General features: G+C 31.0%; 2 protein-coding genes across 3 annotated transcripts; both read left to right on the forward strand.

The window, feature by feature from the left end:
• The first annotated feature begins 301 nt into the window (after nucleotides 1-301).
• Nucleotides 302-1,321, forward strand: Rpl28 (ribosomal protein L28). 2 transcript variants are annotated; one of them, XM_072892857.1, is made up of 4 exons: nucleotides 302-408; nucleotides 682-778; nucleotides 889-1,131; nucleotides 1,200-1,321. In XM_072892857.1, the coding sequence occupies exons 2-4, from the start codon at nucleotides 692-694 to the stop codon at nucleotides 1,284-1,286; spliced, it is 417 nt and encodes a 138-aa protein (XP_072748958.1). In that variant the 5' UTR covers nucleotides 302-408; nucleotides 682-691; the 3' UTR covers nucleotides 1,287-1,321. The 2 variants fall into 2 exon arrangements, with proteins under 2 accessions (XP_072748958.1, XP_072748959.1); XM_072892858.1 differs by lacking the exon at nucleotides 302-408 and adding an exon at nucleotides 471-592.
• Nucleotides 1,322-16,768: 15,447 nt separating this feature from the next.
• On the forward strand, nucleotides 16,769-23,425 carry LOC140665597 (allergen Tha p 1-like). The gene is made up of 4 exons (XM_072891885.1): nucleotides 16,769-16,908; nucleotides 20,316-20,490; nucleotides 22,147-22,241; nucleotides 23,102-23,425. Exons 1-4 carry the CDS (start codon nucleotides 16,903-16,905, stop codon nucleotides 23,201-23,203), a joined length of 378 nt encoding a protein of 125 aa, XP_072747986.1. The 5' UTR covers nucleotides 16,769-16,902; the 3' UTR covers nucleotides 23,204-23,425.
• Nucleotides 23,426-23,787: the final 362 nt, after the last annotated feature.

Genomic DNA, 23,787 nt, shown 5'->3' on the forward strand with positions numbered 1-23,787 from the left:
GTATAGTATGTAGTAGCTTTAGAAAAATATTTAAGAAAATACTGTATATGTATGTATAGAAAATTTTGAGATAAATACAGAAGAAATTTTGCTAAGGCTTAACATTGACACGTAATAAACTTCTGATTATCTTGACATTAAATAAAACATTATGATATTATTTTAAAAAAATATTTTACAAACTGAATAATTTATTATATTTGTACAAATTGTAAGAAAAAATTAAATTGTATCTTTAAAATTTGCGCTATTTGGAATATAAGTTTTACATCACGAACCTTAGGTGGCGTTAGGATCGAAGAAAAGTTTTGAACGAGATAGTTCTTTCTATGTACAAGATAGTCAGTGATTCTTCCTTCTGCCATCTTGAAAATTCTTTCTGATCGTTTCCTCTTGTTGGTGCACGTGGTGAGTGTAATTTCGCATTCTTACGTGATCTTTTTTTAATAATTTGTTGCATTAAAATATTTATTTTACGATCGTTATACGTTCTAAATTATCAGACATTTTTGCAATACGGCTATATTTATAGGAAATTATTTTTTTTATGGTTAGTGCATACGTGTAACCGTAACCCATCAGCCAACTTTAGGTAGTTTAAATATAATTATATCTAAAAAAGAAAATAAGGATATATATCTAATTATAATTAAAAAATGCCCGTAATCATGATTGTTACAGAGAATCAAAAATGTCTTCACACTTGAATTGGATGATCATACGCGACAACAATGCCTTTCTGCTTAAGAAACGCAACATCAAGAAGCCGTTTTCCACGGTTCGTAACCCGCACTATTTTACAAACATTATTAGTTGTCAAAGCATTATTAATTGTGATTTTCAAAAGTAATCCGATAACAATTATTACTTAGAATAATGAATGTTTAGGAATCCAATAACTTGACAAATCAGAGCAGCTATCGTTACTCTGGTTTGATCCATCGCAAGAGTGTAGGCATCATTGATACTTCTGACAAAAAAGGATTCACAGTCGTCTACAAGAAGGCTAAGGCTGTCAACAAGCCTGCTAAGGCTACTGTTAAGAGCACAATGAAGGCAGGAGCTCGCCGTTCCCTTTATAAATTAAAGACTCTATTAACGAAAAACAAGTATCGCGTAGACCTTACTAAGGTATGTGAATTAATTGTTGCTTATTGGAATAATTCTGTTTTAATATTATAACACAATATGTTTTGTAGGCTGCACTGCGACGAGCTAGTGCTGTGCTACAATCTCAGAAACCTCTTCCTGCTAAAAAGACACGAACTACTAAGAAGGCCGATTAATTTGTATATTTTATTAAATATATGTTTTAACATAATTTATTATGGATAACATATTCTGTGAAGTAAATGTGTTCTAGCTCATCAAAATTACTTGTCTTGATATATTATATTATTTGTTTGGATGAGTCGCTTTGTGCACATTTACTTTGCAGATATGTCTGGTGTTATTTTTTAATCAATATTTCTACAAAATATATTTTAGTCATAATAATACATACAATATATATAGATATATATATATATATATATATATAAAATAAGGTGAGCTTTTATATATATTCTATGTATAAAGGAAAAAATGCTTAATTATAATGATTTAATTATATTGTACTTTTATTACATTCATTATGACATTTACATGTCTTATTTTACATGACGTTTAATCTTTTTTTCTTATTTTTAGATAAAAATTGATTAAAAAATGTATTTCTGACAATTATAATTAGCCTACAGGAGAATTAATTATTAGGTAACTTTTATTTTTATTTATGAATTGAATTATATAAGATATAATTGTTTGAAATGAAGAGAATTTTATCACCAAAATCGAAATGATTGCCGTGATTTGTATTGTATTTGCTAACTGATTATTATCGACATTAATTTGAAATTTAAGTAGAAAAGTAACAATCTTAACTAATATATTAATTTTATTATTTAGGTTGCCTGTATACAATTTCCAAATGAAATGACATTTTAAAATTATATATAAAGTTATTTTAATTATTTTTATATTCTATATATATTATTTTTTATATATAAAAATTCAAATATAATGATGTAGTTATCACCAAGATCTCTGAATGCTGTGATTTTTCAATTTGCTACTTCTGATTCTAAAACTATTACAACATAGTATTTATTAATTATATTCTTTATTAACAAACACAAAATTTTTATTTATGTTTCAGACATTGCTAAACTTGTGGAATTTATGTTTAATAGACAAAAATTACAGGTAATTTTTATTTGTTAAATATTTTTTTTTCAATTATATAATATATTTGAAAATAATGGTTTTATCTATCAACTTTTATTTTTATTTATTACTTGATTTACTATATGATATGTAAATGATGAGATAACTTTATCCACCAAGATCTATGAGTGCCGTGATTTATATTGTATTTGCTAACTGATTATTATTGACATTAATTTGAAATTTAAGTAGAAAAATGACAATCTTGCCTAATACTATTTATTTTATTATTTAGGTTGCTTCTATACCACTTCCAAGTAAAAGGGCATTTTAAAATTAAATATAAAGGTATTTATTATGTTGATTTTCTATCTATATCCAATATACATCATTTTTTATATATTAAAATTCAAATAAATGATGTTATAATTATCACCAAGATCTCTGAATACTATGATTTTTCAATTTGCTACTTCTGACTCTAAACTTATCATTACATAATATTTATTAATAATATTCTTTATGAATAAAGACAAAATTTTTTTATTTTATGTTTCAGACATTTGCTAAACTTGTGGAATTTGTGTTTAATCGACAAAAATTACAGGTAATTTTTATTTATTAATTGATTTATTATATGATATGTAAATGATGAGATAACTTTATCCACCAAGATCTATGAGTGCCATGATTTATATTGTATTTGCTAACTGATTATTATCGACATTAATTTGAAATTTAAGTAGAAAAATGACAATCTTGCCTAATACTATTTATGTTATTATTTAGGTTGCTTCTATACCACTTCCAAGTAAAAGGGCATTTTAAAATTATATATAAAGGTATTTTAATTATTTTTATATTCGTCTATATATTATTTTTTATGTACATAAGAATTCAACTGTAATGATGATGTAATTATCACCAAGATCTCTGAATGCTATCTATGATTTTTCAATTTGCTACTTCTGATTCTAAAACTATTACAACATAATATTTATTAATAATATTCTTTATTAACAAATTTTTTTAAATTTATTTTTCAGACATTTGCTAAACTTGTGGAATTTGTGTTTAATCGACAAAGATTGCAGGTAATTTTTATTATTAGATTTAATTTTTTTCAACTATATAATGATATATTTGAAATAATAATGGTTTATCTACCAATTATTATTTTCGTTAATTAATTGCTTAATACATATTACATAATATGTAAATGTTTGAAATGATGAGATAACTTTTACCACCAAGATCTATGAGTGCCGTGATTTGTACTGTATTTGCTAACTGATTATTATCGACATTAATTTGAAATTTAAGTAGAAAAATGACAATCTTGCCTAATACTATTTATTTTATTATTTAGGTTGCTTCTATACCACTTCCAAGTAAAAGGGCATTTTAAAATTAAATATAAAGGTATTTATTATGTTGATTTTCTTCTATCTATATCCAATATACAACATTTTTTATATATTAAAATTCAAATAAATGATGTTATAATTATCACCAAGATCTCTGAATACTATGATTTTTCAATTTGCTACTTCTGACTCTAAACTTATCATTACATAATATTTATTAATAATATTCTTTATGAATAAAGACAAAATTTTTTTATTTTATGTTTCAGACATTTGCTAAACTTGTGGAATTTGTGTTTAATCGACAAAAATTACAGGTAATTTTTATTTATTAATTGATTTATTATATGATATGTAAATGATGAGATAACTTTATCCACCAAGATCTATGAGTGCCATGATTTATATTGTATTTGCTAACTGATTATTATCGACATTAATTTGAAATTTAAGTAGAAAAATGACAATCTTGCCTAATACTATTTATGTTATTATTTAGGTTGCTTCTATACCACTTCCAAGTAAAAAGGCATTTTAAAATTATATATAAAGGTATTTTAATTATTTTTATATTCTTCTATATATTATTTTTTATATACATAAGAATTCAACTGTAATGATGATGTAATTATCACCAAGATCTCTGAATGCTATCTATGATTTTTCAATTTGCTACTTCTGACTCTAAACCTATCATTACATAATATTTATTAATCATATTCTTTATGAATAAAGACAATTTTTTAATTTTATGTTTCAGACATTTGCTAAACTTGTGGAATTTGTGTTTAATCGACAAAAATTACAGGTAATTTTTATTTATTAGATCTCATTTTTTTCTAATTATATGATAATATAGTCTATCAACTTTTATTTTTATTTATTAATTGATTTATTATATGATATGTAAATGATGAGATAACTTTATCCACCAAGATCTATGAGTGCCATGATTTATATTGTATTTGCTAACTGATTATTATCGATATTAATTTGAAATTTAAGTAGAAAAATGACAATCTTGCCTAATACTATTTATGTTATTATTTAGGTTGCTTCTATACCACTTCCAAGTAAAAGGGCATTTTAAAATTATATATAAAGGTATTTTAATTATTTTTATATTCTATATATTATTTTTTATATACATAAGAATTCAACTGTAATGATGATGTAATTATCACCAAGATCTCTGAATGCTATGATTTTTCAATTTGCTACTTCTGACTCTAAATCTATCATTACATAATATTTATTAATCATATTCTTTATGAATAAAGACAATTTTATAATTTTATGTTTCAGACATTTGCTAAACTTGTTGAATTTGTGTTTAATCGACAAAAATTACAGGTAATTTTTATTTATTAGATCTCATTTTTTTCTAATTATATGATAATATAATCTATCAACTTTTATTTTTATTTATTAATTGATTTATTATATGATATGTAAATGATGAGATAACTTTATCCACCAAGATCTATGAGTGCCATGATTTATATTGTATTTGCTAACTGATTATTATCGATATTAATTTGAAATTTAAGTAGAAAAATGACAATCTTGCCTAATACTATTTATGTTATTATTTAGGTTGCTTCTATACCATTTCCAAGTAAAAGGGCATTTTAAAATTATATATAAAGGTATTTTAATTATTTTTATATTCTATATATTATTTTTTATATACATAAGAATTCAACTGTAATGATGATGTAATTATCACCAAGATCTCTGAATGCTATGATTTTTCAATTTGCTACTTCTGACTCTAAATCTATCATTACATAATATTTATTAATCATATTCTTTATGAATAAAGACAATTTTATAATTTTATGTTTCAGACATTTGCTAAACTTGTAGAATTTGTGTTTAATCGACAAAAATTACAGGTAATTTTTATTTATTAGATCTCATTTTTTTCTAATTATATGATAATATAATCTATCAACTTTTATTTTTATTTATTAATTGATTTATTATATGATATGTAAATGATGAGATAACTTTATCCACCAAGATCTATGAGTGCCATGATTTATATTGTATTTGCTAACTGATTATTATCGATATTAATTTGAAATTTAAGTAGAAAAATGACAATCTTGCCTAATACTATTTATTTTATTATTTAGATTGATTCTATACCACTTCCAAGTAAAAGGGCATTTTAAAATTATATATAAAGGTATTTTAATTATTTTTTATATATAAAAATTCAAATATATATAAAATATATATAAAAATTCTTCTGATTCTAAAGCTATTACAACATAATATTTATTATATTAGCAAATACAGAATTTTCTATTTATATTTTAGAGATTTGTTAAATTCATGAAATTTGATCAAATTGCAAAAAACTATATATAATTTTTATTAATAGATTTTATGTTTTCAACTATATAATAATATAATGTTTTTAATATAACATAATGGATGGTTTTATCCAAGCTGTATGACAAGTTTTGTATGAATGCCATGATTACAGTTGTTATACAGTTTTTGTTAATTGATTGATAGTTTGAAATTTAAGTAAAATAATAGCAATCTCAACTAATATTTATTTTATTATTTATGTTTACGCTTTTTAAATAATATAATATTTAGAATTGTATGAAGAGATATTTTTCTATGATTCTTATTCATCTGTATCATCTGTATAATCGAAATTGACGTTACAATAACCACCAAATCTCTGAGTGCTATAAATAAATATATATATAAATATTAGTGTTTGCTATGTAAGAATAAAATTTGAAATTTATTATACTTTAAGAATTGTTTCTTTATTTTATGAGAAAATATTTTCTGTTTCAGATTTTATCTTCTAGAAGCATCCATTGAAATTTTTCGCATCTTTTACTAAATTCATGAAATTGTAAGATTCAGAAAGGAAAGAGACTTTTTATAGTTAATATTATAATAATAAAATATTAAAAACAAATATAAAGACATGGTTATAACTCATTTTTCTAGTAAAAATTCCTAATCAGAATCACATAAACTTTTCGATTCCCCAACTGCCTTGTTATAAATTTAATATGTTTAGCTTAAAATGAAATTATTTTCGAGTTCTGTTAGAAGAATTTCGTTATATGACATTTCCGTTATATATCTTATTATTCCGTTATATATCGATTTCTTTCGTTATATATCTTAATCCATTAAATTAAATGTTGTTTATGGTGAACCATATCACGGAATCCATCGGTGCAGAAAAGGCTACGCTAATAGACATGTTTGCACGAGTAATGAATAGGTGAACGCTCTCCTAGAATGATTATCCTGCGGCGGTGAGTCTCTAAAAGGACTCGTGCTTACTATGTGCAAGCTATTTCCTCGTCAGCCCTTTTGCCCGCCCGATTCGAAGAGGGAAATCGTAACGCTTCGAAATTGTGGTTCGCCTCGTTTGCGTGCTGTTAACTGCACCGCTAACGAGAGACGAGGCCGGAGCCGGAGGAGGTGCAATGTGCAATGATCGCGCTATGACGTCTCCTCGCCGTTCGACTGAATAATGCCTGAGCTCTCCGACTGTGTACGAGGCTTATTAATTTAACTTGTCGTTGCGAATGTGCCTCGGCGACGCCGCAACTGCTGAGGAAGCTGCGCGACGATCGATCGCTCGGAAGCGTATATTAGCATGTAAACGCTATTCGTGAATAGTAACTGCTGACCGAGTTCGGGAATGTTTAAAGTTTAATAGGGATACACACACACACACACGCGCAACATATATATTTATATATACCATTTATTCATTTGTCGTCGAATAAAAATACCTATTGGTATTCGATTTATACCTACAATCGGCGAGACATTTTTTCTGCAATAATAAATCAATAAAATAAATAAATAACTTTATGAAGAGACGTTCGAGAAATTTTTTTCTGCGGTGCAAGAATAACGTAATAAAAAACGCAATAAAAAAGCTTTGAAATGAAATGAAGGTTTTTTTAATCGAGGTGATAAATGGAAATTTTTGATAAATGTAATTTATTAAAGCTTACATGTCGTTTAGAGCAAAATTCAAGATTTTTATTCGGCCTCTGCTTCATGGAAATATACGAAACAGAAAAGAAAAACTCGAAACAACATATTTTGCAGCTTCTTCAGGAGAGATTCCTTTAAAAATATTTGACATTTATAAAAATAAGCTATAATGTTAGCGATACAATTATATCGAGCACGGAAAAATTAATGGTTGTGTAATTTTAAATTGCGGAGAGCTCAATAAAAGATGTATAAATTTAAAGTTACTGTTTTATTTATTATGAGTTAATTAACACGTATACAAAGAAGATAAATATCATTTATAGCAAAATTTTCGTAAAAAATGATTTATTACTGGAATGTGTCATATTTTCGGATAAATTTTATAATAAATTCTACTGTATTATCATACGCGTCTCTCTTTCTCTCTCTCTCTCTCTCTCTCTATTGTACACATTTATGAATCACTCCATACATTTTTATGTTTTTTATTGTGTTGCGTGGGAAAAAGGCCATAAAGTCTCCCAGGGAATTATGAGAGGTAATATATACTATTATGGGATTTCACAGGGGGATGGAAAACGCTATTTCGCGTACTAGTGTTCCGAATTACGACGATTTCCGACGATATGGCTATCCGGGAATTCGCGGACCCGTTGAAATTATACCAATTAGCGCAATTAAAATTGGTTCGCGACTAATTTGAATTTACAAATCATTACGACCGCGTAAACGCACGCAAATTTACGAGCAAAAACATACAAATCAATACATTTGTTCTTGATAAATAAAAACTCGCGATACTCTGTGCGAAAGAAAATTTCATGTAGTAAAAAGAGTTTCCCCAGAGGATCGATCTTCCCTCGAGGCTAATACGAAGGTTAACAAGGTTCAAATATACTATATGAACGGAAGACTTCGCTAAAATGATCATCCTCGGAGGAAAAAGTAAGAGAACCAGACAAAGAGGAAAGACCGGCAAGAGTACGGAGGTAACCCCCGTTCCTCTCGTTGGCGAAAAAAGAGAGGTCGACTCATGAATAATGCGGGGGTGAAAGCCGGCTGAAACAATTGCCGGGCGTCGCTCTACTCTAGAAATTACATCGTCAGATTTTCCGCGAAATTAAAACATTATACCGGGTGCCCGAGGTGTTCTCACTGGCCGCAGATTTCCCGCTAAATTTCTTCTTCGTTTTCTTGTTTTGTAATTTTTTTTATGCTTCTATAATTATATAAGCGTCGAGAGTATATCAAAGCAGAGATATAACGTTTAATTAACACCGTGTTCATTAAACGTTAAATGAGAAATGAAATTTTATTGTCCATTCACTTTAGACCTTTAAAAAAACTTAACTCAACAAATTTCTTTCACTTTTAAATGTTTATAATTCATAAGCGCATGTTTGAACGTTGAAGCAAATCTTAGGATGTCTGTTGGTTTGATTTCCCTTCGTATCTTTAAATTATGTCAACTATTCTGTCAAAATGTTAAAACATTTAAACATTTTTTTCCATTTCTAATCGACGTGAAATGCCCGAGGTGACACCGTGTACATTTCGCTCCCGTCTACAGCCACTTGTCTTCCTGTCTTTTCTTCTCGCGGTCCTTTTCTAGTTATGCGCGATACGTCCGCTCGTTTTGAGAAAAAAATCGCCGATTATGCGATTTGACTGACGGCGATACGAGGACACTTTTCCTTCAGGATTTAGTAGCTCGTTCTTGCCAACGAGGACGAAATTGCGAGACTGGCTCGCGCCGAGCAAGGCTGACGGGTAATTTCTAGGATAATGTTGACCCGATTATTAAATGTCCTTACACACGGTGCCGCTGTCGTTTTTTAGGAAACATATGCTGCCGAGAATCGAAAATATATTCGCGGAATAAGTCCAAATTTAAGATCACGTGTTTTTTTCCTAGATTTCGTTTTTTTTTTTTTTCAATCCTATCTCATAAAGAAAGATATAACTCATCATTTGAATTCGCTTCTCCAAGTATATCGAATTCTTTTTAGACTACAATCTATTCATCAATTAAATACTGGCGTAACTATGTAGCGAGACTTAAATAAAATTTATTATTTATGCTATATATATACTTTGACTAAACTTATAAATACATTGAGCTGTCAACTTTTTCATTCGAGTTTAAGTAAAAAAATAAATGATCTCATACTTTATATGTACCTATTACAATGCATCTTTAATAAAAATTCATTAAAATTATAAATTATTTATAAAAATTGTAAATTACATGTGAAAAGATAATATGTACATAAATCATATATACATATATAAATATTTTTTCATGTAATTATTTATTATTTTAATCTATATTTTATTAAATAATAACATAACTTTTTTAATATATATATATATAAATATTGTAAAATAATATTAAGTACATTAGTAATTTAATAACAATTTAACAACCGATTTTTATAACCGTTTATTATAATTGTCTCTTGGAACAAAACTTTTTGTCTTTACTAATTGCTATACTTCATATGCATATACTTCATATACTTAATTAGCGAGCAACGACGCACGACGAATTATACTTAATACTTGAGATTATCTACTTACCAATTTACATTTTGTTTATCATCTTAGTTTTTTTCTTATTAAGTATGTTTATGTTGGAAGAACTTGATTATGAATAATTGACTCATCATTTATCACGGATTCAGATTGCCGGACCGTCGAAGGTCAATAATATTTATGCATGGCGAACATTATCACAAATCTTATTACCAAATATAGTCGAAAAACGTTCCAATTTATTACATTATGCATTACATAAATGCGTAATTAGCAACATTTTTAGAAATTTCGGGATTATTCTATTTTATTGTCTATGAGTTGATCGTTTTTAATCATCAATAATTACAAGAGAGAATTTAAAACATTAGTCAAATGTTTAATCTTAATTTTTAATTTTAGTTGTTTGATATATCTTTATGGAAGGTATAAAAAATAAAATAATGAGAAAAATAATAAATAATTATTAATTTTTCGCGACATTAATAATGCAATCTTACTGTTACAATTTTAATAATACATCATTAATACAAATTTCATGGAAATCGGTGAGTTTCGAGTTTTCTCTTGTCAGATTACTATGTTTTGTCTAATTTCCTCTACGTCAGTACTCTTGTCTGTGTATCCGCAAAAGGAGGATATGCGAATCCTGTTAGCAGCTCTCAAGTAAATCCACATTTCAGGCTACGCGACCCTTGCCCGGCACTTCAATGGTGTTGATTGCTTATCTGAATATGCATAATCGTGACGATAATGACAGCGCTCGGGCCGAACACTCGGCTGTGCGCTGTGCATACGTAACGAGAATGCAATTCCCTTATGCGTCTGCATATGGACGATCGTCGACAATCATCGTCCGCTTACACGGAGAATCGATCTGCAATCCATTTCTCGATAATAGATCAAGTATTTATCGAAACCTCTCGAGTAATTTTTTTTGAATTTTGATGATTGGAAATCGAACGTAAAAACATTTTTTTGCCCTAATACACAGGCGTCGAACTCTCCAATTTTCTTCTGTCGATGTGAAATTAAATTTTGATTTTTGCAAAATTTCCATTCTTTTAACTACGTTATTTGTTATTCTTTTTTTAAATATATTTTTTTACGCTGTAAATATTTTCGCTTCTTTTCCAAATCGATTTTTTTTTTCATTTAACTCTTGCACGTTTTATTTATTATTGTCTGATACGTTTATTGCTCAAACTGTTAAAATTGCCGGTTACTGCTGAATTTGGCGTGACGTAACTGGACGTTCAGTTTTTTCACGATTCATCATATGTGTTTATATGGTAATACACGCTCGACGTCGGAGTTCGTATTTATATGCGCGAGAGATAAAAGGACCCGTAGGAAACTGACGTGAGCGGTATAGAAATGTTACGAATGCGCGCGGTCCCTCTCTTTTTGTTCCTCTATATATTTTCTACCATCATAAAAATGAGTAATACTGTATGCGACGTACAAGTTAAATGAAATACGAAATTATTCTCCGTCCTATCTCTTATCCGTATTCAAATTCAAAATTCGTGAAAGCTCTTGATACCGAGAGATATCTCGTCACTTGAAAAGGTCGACCCTAAAAAGGTAAACCAAGGTGAAGGATTATTGACTATAATTTTAGGCCAGCCTGTATGTTCACGCCTATAAGGTACGTCAATTTGCACTAGACATTTGACGTACCAAATATTAGGCATGCTGAAACAACCTTTGTTACCGCAAGATAGCGATGCATCACGTATGCATAGGTACATATTTACTGCCCATTAAGGCTCCTTCGAGATATACGCACAATGACCGGTTTTTTGACATGTAGATTCACATTAAGTCAAAGTTAAAGGATAAGAAAGAGAAAAGAGAGATATATATATGGGGTCACAAACGTAGGGTCCGATTTTGCAAATAATACAGCAAAAATACATACGAGAAACTTTTGCTTCTTTGAAATTAGATGCTTGGAGAGACACAATCGGATTTCAAATTAATACTTGTTGATATAGTTTATCTGTTTATAGTTATCTAAATTTTTTTATATGATATTTAAATAAGTTGTCATTATTTATATATGTATATATAAATATATATAATATATTATAAGAAAGAGAAATTATTGTATATGATATTATACATTATATACATGTGTATATAGCAATTTTCAATATATATATATATATATATATATATATTCTCTGTTATAATAATTATATAAATAATATATAAATTATTATACCTATATGATTATTATAATAATTACTTATTTAATAGTATATAAATTATTCTATATCCTTTATAATAATTAATTACTATAATAATTTATTACATAAATATTATATAAAATATTATATATCCTTATTAGAATAATTATTATAATAATTTATTATAATAATTTTATATAATATTATATAATAATCTTAGAAGATTATACAAAATTATATAAGTATATATATATATACATATATTGTATAATAATCTTGCGTTTTTAAAGAATTATCAAAGTATCCAAGTTATTAAAATATAAAATAAATATATTTTTTTTGGCACGCGTAAGTAATCGAGAGGTAAAGAGAGACGGGGTGCGTGAAAATTGAAAGAACTCGTAAAGAAGGCAAAAGTTTCGCGCGTGCATCGCCTCCCCCCCCCCCTCCCTCCTTCCCGTGATTCTTTCGCGAGAAACAAAAAAATCTGAACGTAATAAAATAATGCGCGGAGGGGCGTGTATAACGAATTGAATTTCTGCAAGAATGACCCAAGTCGCGCGCGCTGTAGACGGGAGTTCGGACAGATATCCTTGTACGCGAAGTTATAATAAATTCAAAGCGAACGAGGACACGGACGGAGGCAGGGCTCTCGTGTTACGTCTGGATTTTCGCATAGAATATTCCACGCGCGAATTCAAAGCCCTTGGTTTCGTGCTAAAAGTGTCTAAAAGCCGGCCGCTAAAGTAGAGAATAGGGAAGGGGGGAGGCGGGGGGGGGGGAGAGGGAGGGAGGGAGCGCCAGGTGATTTCGAGTCGCGTGAGAATAGGACGCGGAATTTCTCTATTCCGACTTTTCTCAAGTTTCTCAAAGGACGCGACACTTTCCACGGCAGTACACACTTATCGCAACTTTTTACCATATCAGAGTTTTATATTCCAATTACACCGGTTATCTCACCAAAGTTTTAATTCTAAATTTTCATATGCATTAATTTTTTTTCTAACTTTTTGATATCTCTCTTCTCGTCACATCATCAATCTCGCTACCATCAGTTTTTAAATTTGAGAGAGAGGGAGACTCTCTTGGAAAAGTACGGATTGCTTTATACTATTGTCTACGTATTATAATGATATTATTTTATTTATACGATCATTATCGTGTCGATTTTATTTCAATTGTATTGTTAAAAATAAAGTTAGTTAACAAGTTGAGGCGATCCATCATCTCTTTGGAATAGTTCTCTCTTTTCCAATTTTTCAAAAGCTTATGTCTCTCGCGTTTTGTCATTTCATAATAGATTTGATTTAGAATTGATGTTTTTGACGATAATTTATGCTAAATACATACGCCCAGCCAGTAAATAGCTCGTGACTAAAAAGAATGCGTAAACATACACGCGTTCCTCGAAGTGATCGAAGCCTATTTTCACGCGTCATTGCTTCTCGCAATGAAATAGTTAGCGGGACCATTTTTATTCAGCTTGTCAAACAGATTAGTTAGATTATGTACGGTTAGAAAGAAATCACGCACAATATAATAATCTTAAATTAGCCAATATATCGCGCAGCTAAAGATTTTGTTTTGCGTAGATCCTGTTTAATATTATCATATCAAAAAAGATAAGTCTGTTTTTTTGTCGAAAATATTAACATAAATTTTAATTCACAGAAGTGAAAAAAACGGCGCAGAACTATTATTTTTCTTCTCTTCTGAGTCATCTTTTCTGTTAAATAATAAGTATAAAAAAACATGCTTAATATTTTAATCTTTACGAACAGAAAGATTTATATATATATATAAAATTTATTTATCAGCATATAAGCCAAGAAGGGATTTGAATTACAAAAGGTCTAAATCACACATTCTTCCATACCTTTCCTCGATCACATCATTACATCATGCCTACTCTATCTTTCACAACAGTAACTTTAACTTCATCAATAAATATACACAATAAATACCTTATCTAAATTTTAATTCCTAAATCTACCCTTATCCTCTCACATTCTTACATTCTCACATAAACTCTTATTCTCAGAAAGATTTATGTATATATTTATTGATATATTTTTAGCATTGTCACATCAATAAATTGTAAGTGATATAGAAAATTTATATATACGTATATTATGTATATTTTTTTCTCAATAATAAGAGATTAGGTATATAAAAAATATGCTATAAATTTATGCAATAAATCATAAATTAAATATCATTTAATGATACAATGTTACTCTGATGTGATATATAAATATATCTAAAAATATATCTTTATTTAAAATTTTATTTTTTGGTTACATAAAATTAAAGAATAGCAGTATATAAATTATATTTTTTATATATCAAAACTGGTGTATATAAAAAATATCATTTACATAATAGGCCTCCAACAACTTTTAAAAATGACTGAGTATATTTATGCATTCTTTTTATCAAAAATATCATTTACATACTGCTATTTTTTTAAAATTTTACTATTCTCTCTTTTTCTTTGTCTCTTTCTTCTGAATATACGCTTTTGTTGTTATATTTAGTTATACATATCTCATCTTGGTACATGCAATTGATTTTCAGGTTTCGTCCATGTTCGGGATGTATTAATTTGAATAATGCTATCAAATGAATTAATAATAAACAATTAGGTTAATTAGACGTCCAGATTGCTAGGAAATGCGGACTGTTAATAATTTGCTTGCATTATCATTGTACCGACAGTTTATTTCCTATTATTCTATATAAATAAAAATTATATACAAAATACATATATATTATGTGTTTACATTTTGCAACAGTTTTGTTGCCGAACTGTTTTTCGATTTAAAATAACAAAATGATTAAAAAGCTTGCGAGATATTTTGGCAATCGTATATATCGTAATTGCAGCTCTCGCTGATAGTATTGCGAATTTTATACGGTACTTTTTGCGCACACTCCCGTAGCACTCATCTCCACGATTGTTCTTCGCAAATAACGCGCTACGAGTCCGAACTGCTAGTCATTCTCGATGCTGCAATTTATTAATGATGTTAATTCTAGGCAGAACAAAGGAAATATCTCTCGCTGGTGGCTATCGATATTGCGTTTGTAAAATATGGATTACGAGGGAGATGTCCGTAACAGATGCACACACACGCCTGACCTCTCGATATAATAATACAATATTCCATGTCCTATTATATGCACGGTCGGATAAATTTATTACGAACTATAAAATCCTAAACGCAAGCGCGACAAACAGACCACGCTCCGGAACGCGGTATAAAGAGATAAATTATGTGTATAATAGTTGCAAAATTTTATTACAGTACGTAAATTTTTAATCAACACGACCTTTATTTGTTGTTCATTAGTTTGTTCAATTAAAGCTGGTTTTTACAAAGCAAAATAGTAATAAATCATTTTACATTTACGTATCATTTCATTATTATTATAGAAGTTTAAACGAATTATAAAAGTGAGCGCATATAATCAAAGTGAGTGTCGTTGCAATGAAAGCAGTTTGCAAATGAAAAAAAAAATCTTTTATAAACTTTTATATATATATATATATATATATATATATATATTCTTTTTTATATATATATTGCATATTTTGCATATATATTTTATATTACAATATATTATTATTATTATTATTATTATTATTATTATTATTATTATTATTATTATCCAAACTGTTATTTAGTCACACGTATAATTTTCATTGGACGATTTCAGAGATGCAATATTACGCAATTTACATCATGTCGCGAATTAATTCGATCAACAAAGCGCATCTTCGAGAGAATGCATCATCGGCTAGGTCGCAAGGTGCACTCTTTATGCAGATGCTGCTTACGCAACGCTCGCATTAAATCTCGAAGCGAGGCTCCGATTTTTCTCACACGTGTATCGCTTATTTTCGTTGATCTTACTAAAACGGAAAAAAGTAATATATAATTGGTCCGTTGGACTTTAAAGAGGTACGAACTGGTTAACTCAACGTCGGTCAAATATTACTTTTGCAATTGCCGCTGAATCCCGCTAATAAGCACGCGTTCGTGAAAAAGTGCTTACGTTTTTTCTCTTTCTCTCTAACGTGCAGTACAAGATTCTCATAATCCACAATTTCGTAATTTTTCCTTTTTTTGTTCTAGTAAATATCTTGAGGAACGAGAGCAAGAATTTCCTCGACGAGGGGAATTTCTCAAGAACAAAATCACCGTTATAAGCGGAAAGGGAAGGAAAGGGGGAGAAGAGAATAATTTTTTTCCGGTTTTTCTAGTTAAAAAGTCGAAGAGTTTTGCGACGAAATGCAAACAGAATTAAAGTTGAAGCATTCGCGGATGCCGAGAGGAGTTTTTAAATCGATTCAGAAACCCCTTGTGTATATCCAACAATATTTACACGACATAGAGTGATTCGTGCAGATGCGAGGCGAACATTCAAGATTTACTCACCTGTGACGCACATCGTTTCGCACCTCCCGTCCTCTCTCTCCGAAGAGATCCGTGAGGCCGATTCGACGAATTCGGGGTCCAGCCACGCGAGGGGCCCGGGTATAAAACAGCTGATCGACGCCGCTCTTAGCATCAGTAGTCTAACTTCGCTCGAACATGAAGGTAAGCGTAATTCTCTCTCCTCCATTCACCTTGGCTTCTTCCTTTCTTCTTTTTTCTTTATTTTATACCTTATTTCTTTTTTTTATACCTGTCCTCGTATTACCTTTGGTAATCCTCCTTTTTATTTTAATAATATCTCTCTCACCTTCTGTGTCCTTTCTACGTTCACTTACAATTAGTCATTCCGTCTGCTCGTTTTTTTGGATTTTTGGAAAATTGTTGTCATAATGTTAATCGTGAGTGTAATTTTTAATTACGTTCGCACGTTTTTACATAAGTTTTATATAAGGTATTAGATAAATGAAAATATATAACGCAAGTGGAGCGCTGGATTTTCCTTCTTGTAATTAAAACGTTTGCAAATAATATGCTGTGAATATTGTGGAATGAAAATTTCAAAAGTGGTTTTGATTCGATAAATTAATAACGTTATCTCACGCTGTGTGTTTTTCATACATTTCCAATTGCATTTAAAATTTAAAATATTTGTTCTCCTTGTCATATATTCCTGACTTCTGAATTTTTCGTTGAATATGTCTTACTTTTTTCCTATCACATGGGGATCGCATAGACGTTAATTGCCGCGTTTTATTCGGGGAAAATCCGATCCCGAGAGACCCGAAAGTGAATAATGCAACGCGAGCTCTTCGGCCCGCGTCGAGGCTGTTTCACGTCGTTAACGACCTCAGAGACCGTTTAAGAGGCTCCTACGGTGATTCAAAAGGTCTGTCTCTTTTGTACATTGTCGCAAAAATTCGCTGTTAATCCGCCGCGCGTGGACGTTTTTGCGACTTCTTCGCCGACGTCTTGAATTGCGAGCGAGTCACGTCGAAACGAGGTGAAATTTCTTCACGAGAGTGAAAGGCGTCAGGAAATGTTGTTCGTGGTAATGGCAGCGATTGCGTAATGAGACTTAAACACGAAGGCGTGCGTAAACCGTGTGTGAATAATTTTCCTTCTCACGTCATCTGAAACGCGCGCGTCTCTGTTCCATCTTGAGTGACAAAACATTTCGGTTTCTATTTGAGCAGATTGTTGCTAAACGATTGATTGTCACTAGTATATATAATATTAATTGCGTGTGTAATAGCTTTTAAATATAAATTTAAATCAATCGAATTAAATGTAATAATTAAATAAAAAGAAATATAATAATTTCTCAATTAAACTTCACAATTAAATTGTGAATTTTTCCAAATTTGTTAAAAAGATTTTTACCCACACGCAATGTAAAATTATACATTTCATATATAGGTAGACGTAGTTTCATATGTTAAATGTCACAGTGGTCTTACTGTTCTGGAAGAGCCGAATGTCACTGGGCGAGTCTACAGGATAACATCATTCCGGTCGCTGCCCTTTGCGCGCTTTGCTCTTCACTGAAGTATAGTGGGTATCACGTACTTCTCTACAACAGGTCTATTCTATACTAATTAACATCCTAACTAACTCTCCGGCATTAACCTGTTATGTACTAGCGTAACCATCTGCTCGTAGTCTTTGGGGGGGTGAGAAATTCCTTTGCTTCGAGTTTGAGCCAACTCGTCGAAACTGTCGTGGTTTGCATTTTCATCGAACTCGAATTATTGATTTCGAAAAAAATCAAATTCAAGACGAAAAATTAGATTTCTCGAAAAATACTTCGAAAAATTAATCTCTCGAGACCCTTATCTTTATTCTTTCTCTCTTTCTATATGATATCCTGTGGAATTATCACTCACGAGGATATAAATTTATGCTTTCAATTTCTTTTTTATTACCTGAAAAATTAAAATTCTTCATTTAAATCAGCGATTAAAGTGCAAACTGAGAATAAATGCATAACGTTTAAATATTATAAATGCATCTTAATTTATGCCAAGAACCTGCTTTTCTCTTTCTATAAGAGAGACAGAGACTGGATTATGTTGTAGTTTACGTAAATCAAGGTCTATTTAATTTTTCAGATTTTCTTGCGCGACACATAATTGATATGACATATCTTAAAACTAGAACAATCAATGTCATTTTATGACTTGGAGCTAAAAAGACAAGTGTCCTATATGCGAGAATATCTCCTTTCTTCTTTCGCACAATATGACATTGATTGTTCCAGTTTCTTCTGCATGTAATATATTCACACATATTTCTCTCTCTGAATCGTTCGTCTAAATAAATCTTAAATGTGATTTCCTAATAATTTCAATAAGATATCGATGCGTGAACTGATTATTTCAACTGAGAGATGTTTCTTTAAAATTGAATTTTTATTCCGAAAATATTCATTCGTGAAAAATAAAATATCAAGATGTATTTTATATATACGATATATGTTATGTACAAGAGAACACGATATACGAGAGAAACGTGACTTTGATGTTTTGCACGCATACAAGTGTCTCTTAACGCTCCGTGCAGTTGCGCTTGAGAAAGCGTTTGACACACTCTGCGTAATTGAATTGATTTCTAAACGAAGAGCTATGTACGTCCCATTGGTCGTTCACTCTTGTCTTTACCTTCTAATGAGGCGTGCGACACTCGCTTCTATCTTCTGGAAGCTTCTATTTTCTGTATTTTCGTTAGGGGCCTATAGAGAAATTCCTATAGAACATATAGGCATCGAGAGAGGGATTGCGTACACACGAGCAATCCAGCAACGATATAATATACGTGCGCTCGTTGCTATTCACGTCGTCGCGTTAAATACGTCCACGTTTCGGCCGCAAACATTTGGCCACGCTCGACATTTAACGTGAAAAGCGAGGTCGTATCTGTCCCAACATTTTGCTCATTGTCAACCGACATCGCGAGTTGTCGCGAATCTCGCGCGTTTATCTCGCGAAATCCCGCAGGAATCCATGAGCGGAGATTTCGTCGCTCGTTTAAACAACATCTCATCTCAGGTTTGGTACAGATATATATCAAATATATATATATATATATACAGAAAAAAATAATATTCTTATTTTGCCAATATCTTTAGTTTCCAAATGTAAATCTTGAAAAGAAAATTTCTTTGGATGAAGACATTTTATACAATATATATTTGTATAATTCAACCAAGAAAAATATATTCTTGTTATTTAAGAGTAATTTTCTTGAATGGAGAGGAAAAAAATGTTGGACAGAAAATAACACATGTTCAAATCGAAGATTATAATTTTCTTAGAGTTAAAATAATTATTTTATCCTTGAAATGACAATTGTAGTATTAAAATAAGATTATAATATTGTTGACATTTAAGATTTTTAAATTCTTCTAAGAAGATTATAAATTGTTGCGTATATATGAAATAATGAACGCGTTCATGTGAGTATATAAGTTTTGATTTGACATTTACTTTTTTTCCGTGTACGTATGCAGCATCGAGATTCCTGAATATTCAATATCATATATATGACGAGAATTTTTTAAATATTTGATCCAGGTTCTGGTTGTATTCCTCATCGCGGTCGCTTGCGTCTTGGCGGACGACAAGTACACGACCAAATTCGACAATATCGACTTAGATGCGATCCTGAAGAGCGAACGTTTACTCAAGAATTACGTAAATTGTTTGCTGGAGAAGGGAAGCTGCACTCCCGATGGCAAGGAACTCAAAGGTGAGAGAAATTTCATTAATCGTCATTATCGAAACGTGTAATCACAATCATATTGTTATCTTATAATGCAACACGCAATTCTTGTAATGCACGATAATAAAGGTGTAAACATAATATTGTAATAGACACACTGTAAAAGAAACGGTATTTGATGCCTGCATATCTCGTCTGTGTGGCGCGATAATGCGACAAAACACCCGTACGATGAAATGAAGACGATAATGAGACGATCTCTCACACGCTTTCTAACGCGCATGAGAATCAGCCTTGGCACACTAATGGCCACCCCGTCTCATCCCCGTCGAAGGATGCACGATGCGAGGTCGTTTCGTTAACGACAGTACGTATGTACCGAGAAGCGCGCGCATATCGCGCTCCCTTTAGAGATATGAATAATACACCGCAGTCACCGATTGTCGTCGAGAAGATTTTAGTAAAAAAAAGTACACGTCGTCGGGGATACATTCGCGTGTGCATATGATTGCGGTTAGCGGCGCAAACAACTACTGTCAACCTTTTTTTAGCGTGAAAACTCTGTTGCCACAGGCGATCGTAACGCGTTTTCTACGCGTAAAATTATCCCGTGCAAACTGTCGGATGTTCTTTTGACAGCAGATTCTCTAACGAATTTAGAGTGGATTTTTTTCTTAACGAAATTGTCGAGGAACAAACACTATTGTTTACAAGTTTTCAATTTTTTTCTTCATCATATATATCTTTGTAACTAAAGTTAAATCTCCATTAAAGTAAACCTAAAATTGATTAAAAATTAAAGAAGAGTTGACTAAATTAATTAAAAGATGTAATTTATTAAGTTTTTAACTCTATAAAATTTAGTTTGCAAAAAGCGAACTTGACTACTTTTTTTTTTTTTTTTAATCGCTTATAATTCGGAAATTATTGATGTCTCGGCATTAAAAGAAAGTTTGTCTTTAATTCGACCAAAGAATTTGTTATTAAAAGTGTATTTTGGAACATTCTTTTATAAAACTCACGCACACAGACACAGAATCAAATGCAAATGAGAACTGAGAATCGATCATTTTTATCGACGCATTTCTACAAATTATATTAATTACTTGTAATTTGATTTATTTTTCTTCTCGCCGTTTATCAAAAAATCACGTTTATCGTCTTCCTCTTCTTGCCGAGTTTCTTTTTTCTCTCGACATAGCTATCCCATAGAGCGAGATAAAACGCACGATGGACGGTAATACGTTACCGAAGATATATAGTCCTTGTCTTTTACGAAAATTCACGAGCGATATGCGCGGGTGTACGACCAGCTGACCATAGCAGCTGGTGCAAATGACGCAAGACGGTAAAAACGTTGGGGCAAATTTTGCACGACATCGAATATTCGAGAAATAACATACATTGTTATGAACTCCGCCCTACGTCGTGGAAACTTTGTCCCAGTGAAAACGATCTGTGCGCACAAACATATATACACACACTTATCTGTCACACTTATCTAACGAAAAAAAAAAAAAAATATATATATATAAATCGAGAATAAGGGGGAAGAAACAAGAGAGAAAATTCAGATTCAACTATTTTAAAGGAAATATCTAAATTGACATTTTGTAATCGATTCACTTGCCATCGTCGCAGACTTATGTCCCTGATCTGAATTCCTGTTGCAATTTTTTTCAGAGAACCTTCCGGACGCATTGCAAAACGATTGCAGCAAGTGCAGCGAGAAGCAAAAGAACGGCACCGAGAAGGTCATCCGGCATTTAGTTAACAAGGTACCACACTCTCGCATTCGTATATACGTCACCGCCCGTCACTTTTCACCGGGCTAATGAAACGCAGGGTCGTACGTAATGAGTTGACATCGGACGATGGAGGAGGAAACATTCTCTCTCTCTCTCTCTCTCTCTCTCTCTCTCTCTCTCTCTCTTTCTCTCTCTCGGGGGGATACGTCAAGCCGGTTTAAATGTCGCGGAACTAGTTTGACTTTCATGTAGAGACGGGTTAATGCTCTCCGGATTGCCTGAGTAGGGCGACGAGGGGTGTTCCAGTGATTCGTTGCGCCGGGAAAACTCTCGCATCCGTAGCCAAATAATTTAACGGCGATGCGAATCCGCTGCCTCGTTCGATCCGCGTAAACCTTCTTCGAAAACCGATTTCACCCCCCGATGGCCAGTCGTTTCCCTTAGAAGGGTTTCAATCCAGTTCGCGTTACGTCCACCGTATTTTGCGCCGTTCTTGAAACATTAAACATATTTTTACGGTCGATACGAATACGGCGCTTTAAGCGCTCAATGTTTATAGACAAAGAAAGAAAGAAAGAGAGAGAGAGAGAGAGAGAGAGAGAGAGATTTTTCTTATAAGATTATATTTTTGAAATTAAATAGCTTTATTATATTTTTATAACTTGTTTAAGAAAATTTAATACAAATTTCAAAATAATGTTCATGTAATAACGATATAATTTAGTATGTTTCTTGATATGAAAAATGTTTAAAACGAGAAAAGTAAGAGAACTTTTAGAATAAAAATTTTAATATAGCTTTATACTGACATAATTGTTGACATTTTGTCGATAAAAACAATCTTGTAAATTTTTTATTATGAAAAAATGATTAATTTTGTTTTATTTCAGAAACCAGAAATTTGGAAGGAACTTAAGAAGAAGTACGATCCTAATAACGAATACTCTAAAAAGTACGAAGATGAGCTAGAAAAACGTAACATACATGTGTGAATAATTTAAATTTTCTTATTTCGTCGAAACAGAACGTTGAGAAATTTATTTTTCCTATTTTTCTACAGCGTATGAATTAAATAAACTTATTAGTTTTTCATTATTATTTTTACAATTCTATTCTTTTTTTCAATTAGTTCGTTCAATGGAATATTGTAAGGAGGGAAATTTTGCGTTTCAAAAAATATCGTAAATGTAATAAATGGATCCGTAAAAAGGGAATTATGATATTTACGTTATTTAGCGATTTACGATAATCCAATTATTCTCATCGATCATTTACGTCTAGCCTCCCTCCTCTCCCTTTTCCTCCTTCTCTTCACTGTCTCTTCGTTTGACGGGCAAACTACATTTGTATACCAGTCACGGCCGGCAATAATATATTTCTTGGTTTCCGCGGCTCTTCTCTCCCGAAAGCAGTTCGACACTTGGGGAAGAGATAAATCCAGGCACAATGCCGAGAAAAGTTCCCCGGCCGAAGTTTGAGGTCCGAACGTCGCCCTTGAGACCGTCTCGCTTAATTTCCTGACGCTGTCCAATATGAGATATATGTGCGAGTACCTATATATATGCTTCGGCATTCG

This window comes from Anoplolepis gracilipes, chromosome 5, assembly GCF_047496725.1.
Source record: "Anoplolepis gracilipes chromosome 5, ASM4749672v1, whole genome shotgun sequence".
Taxonomy (NCBI): Eukaryota; Metazoa; Arthropoda; class Insecta; order Hymenoptera; family Formicidae; genus Anoplolepis; species Anoplolepis gracilipes.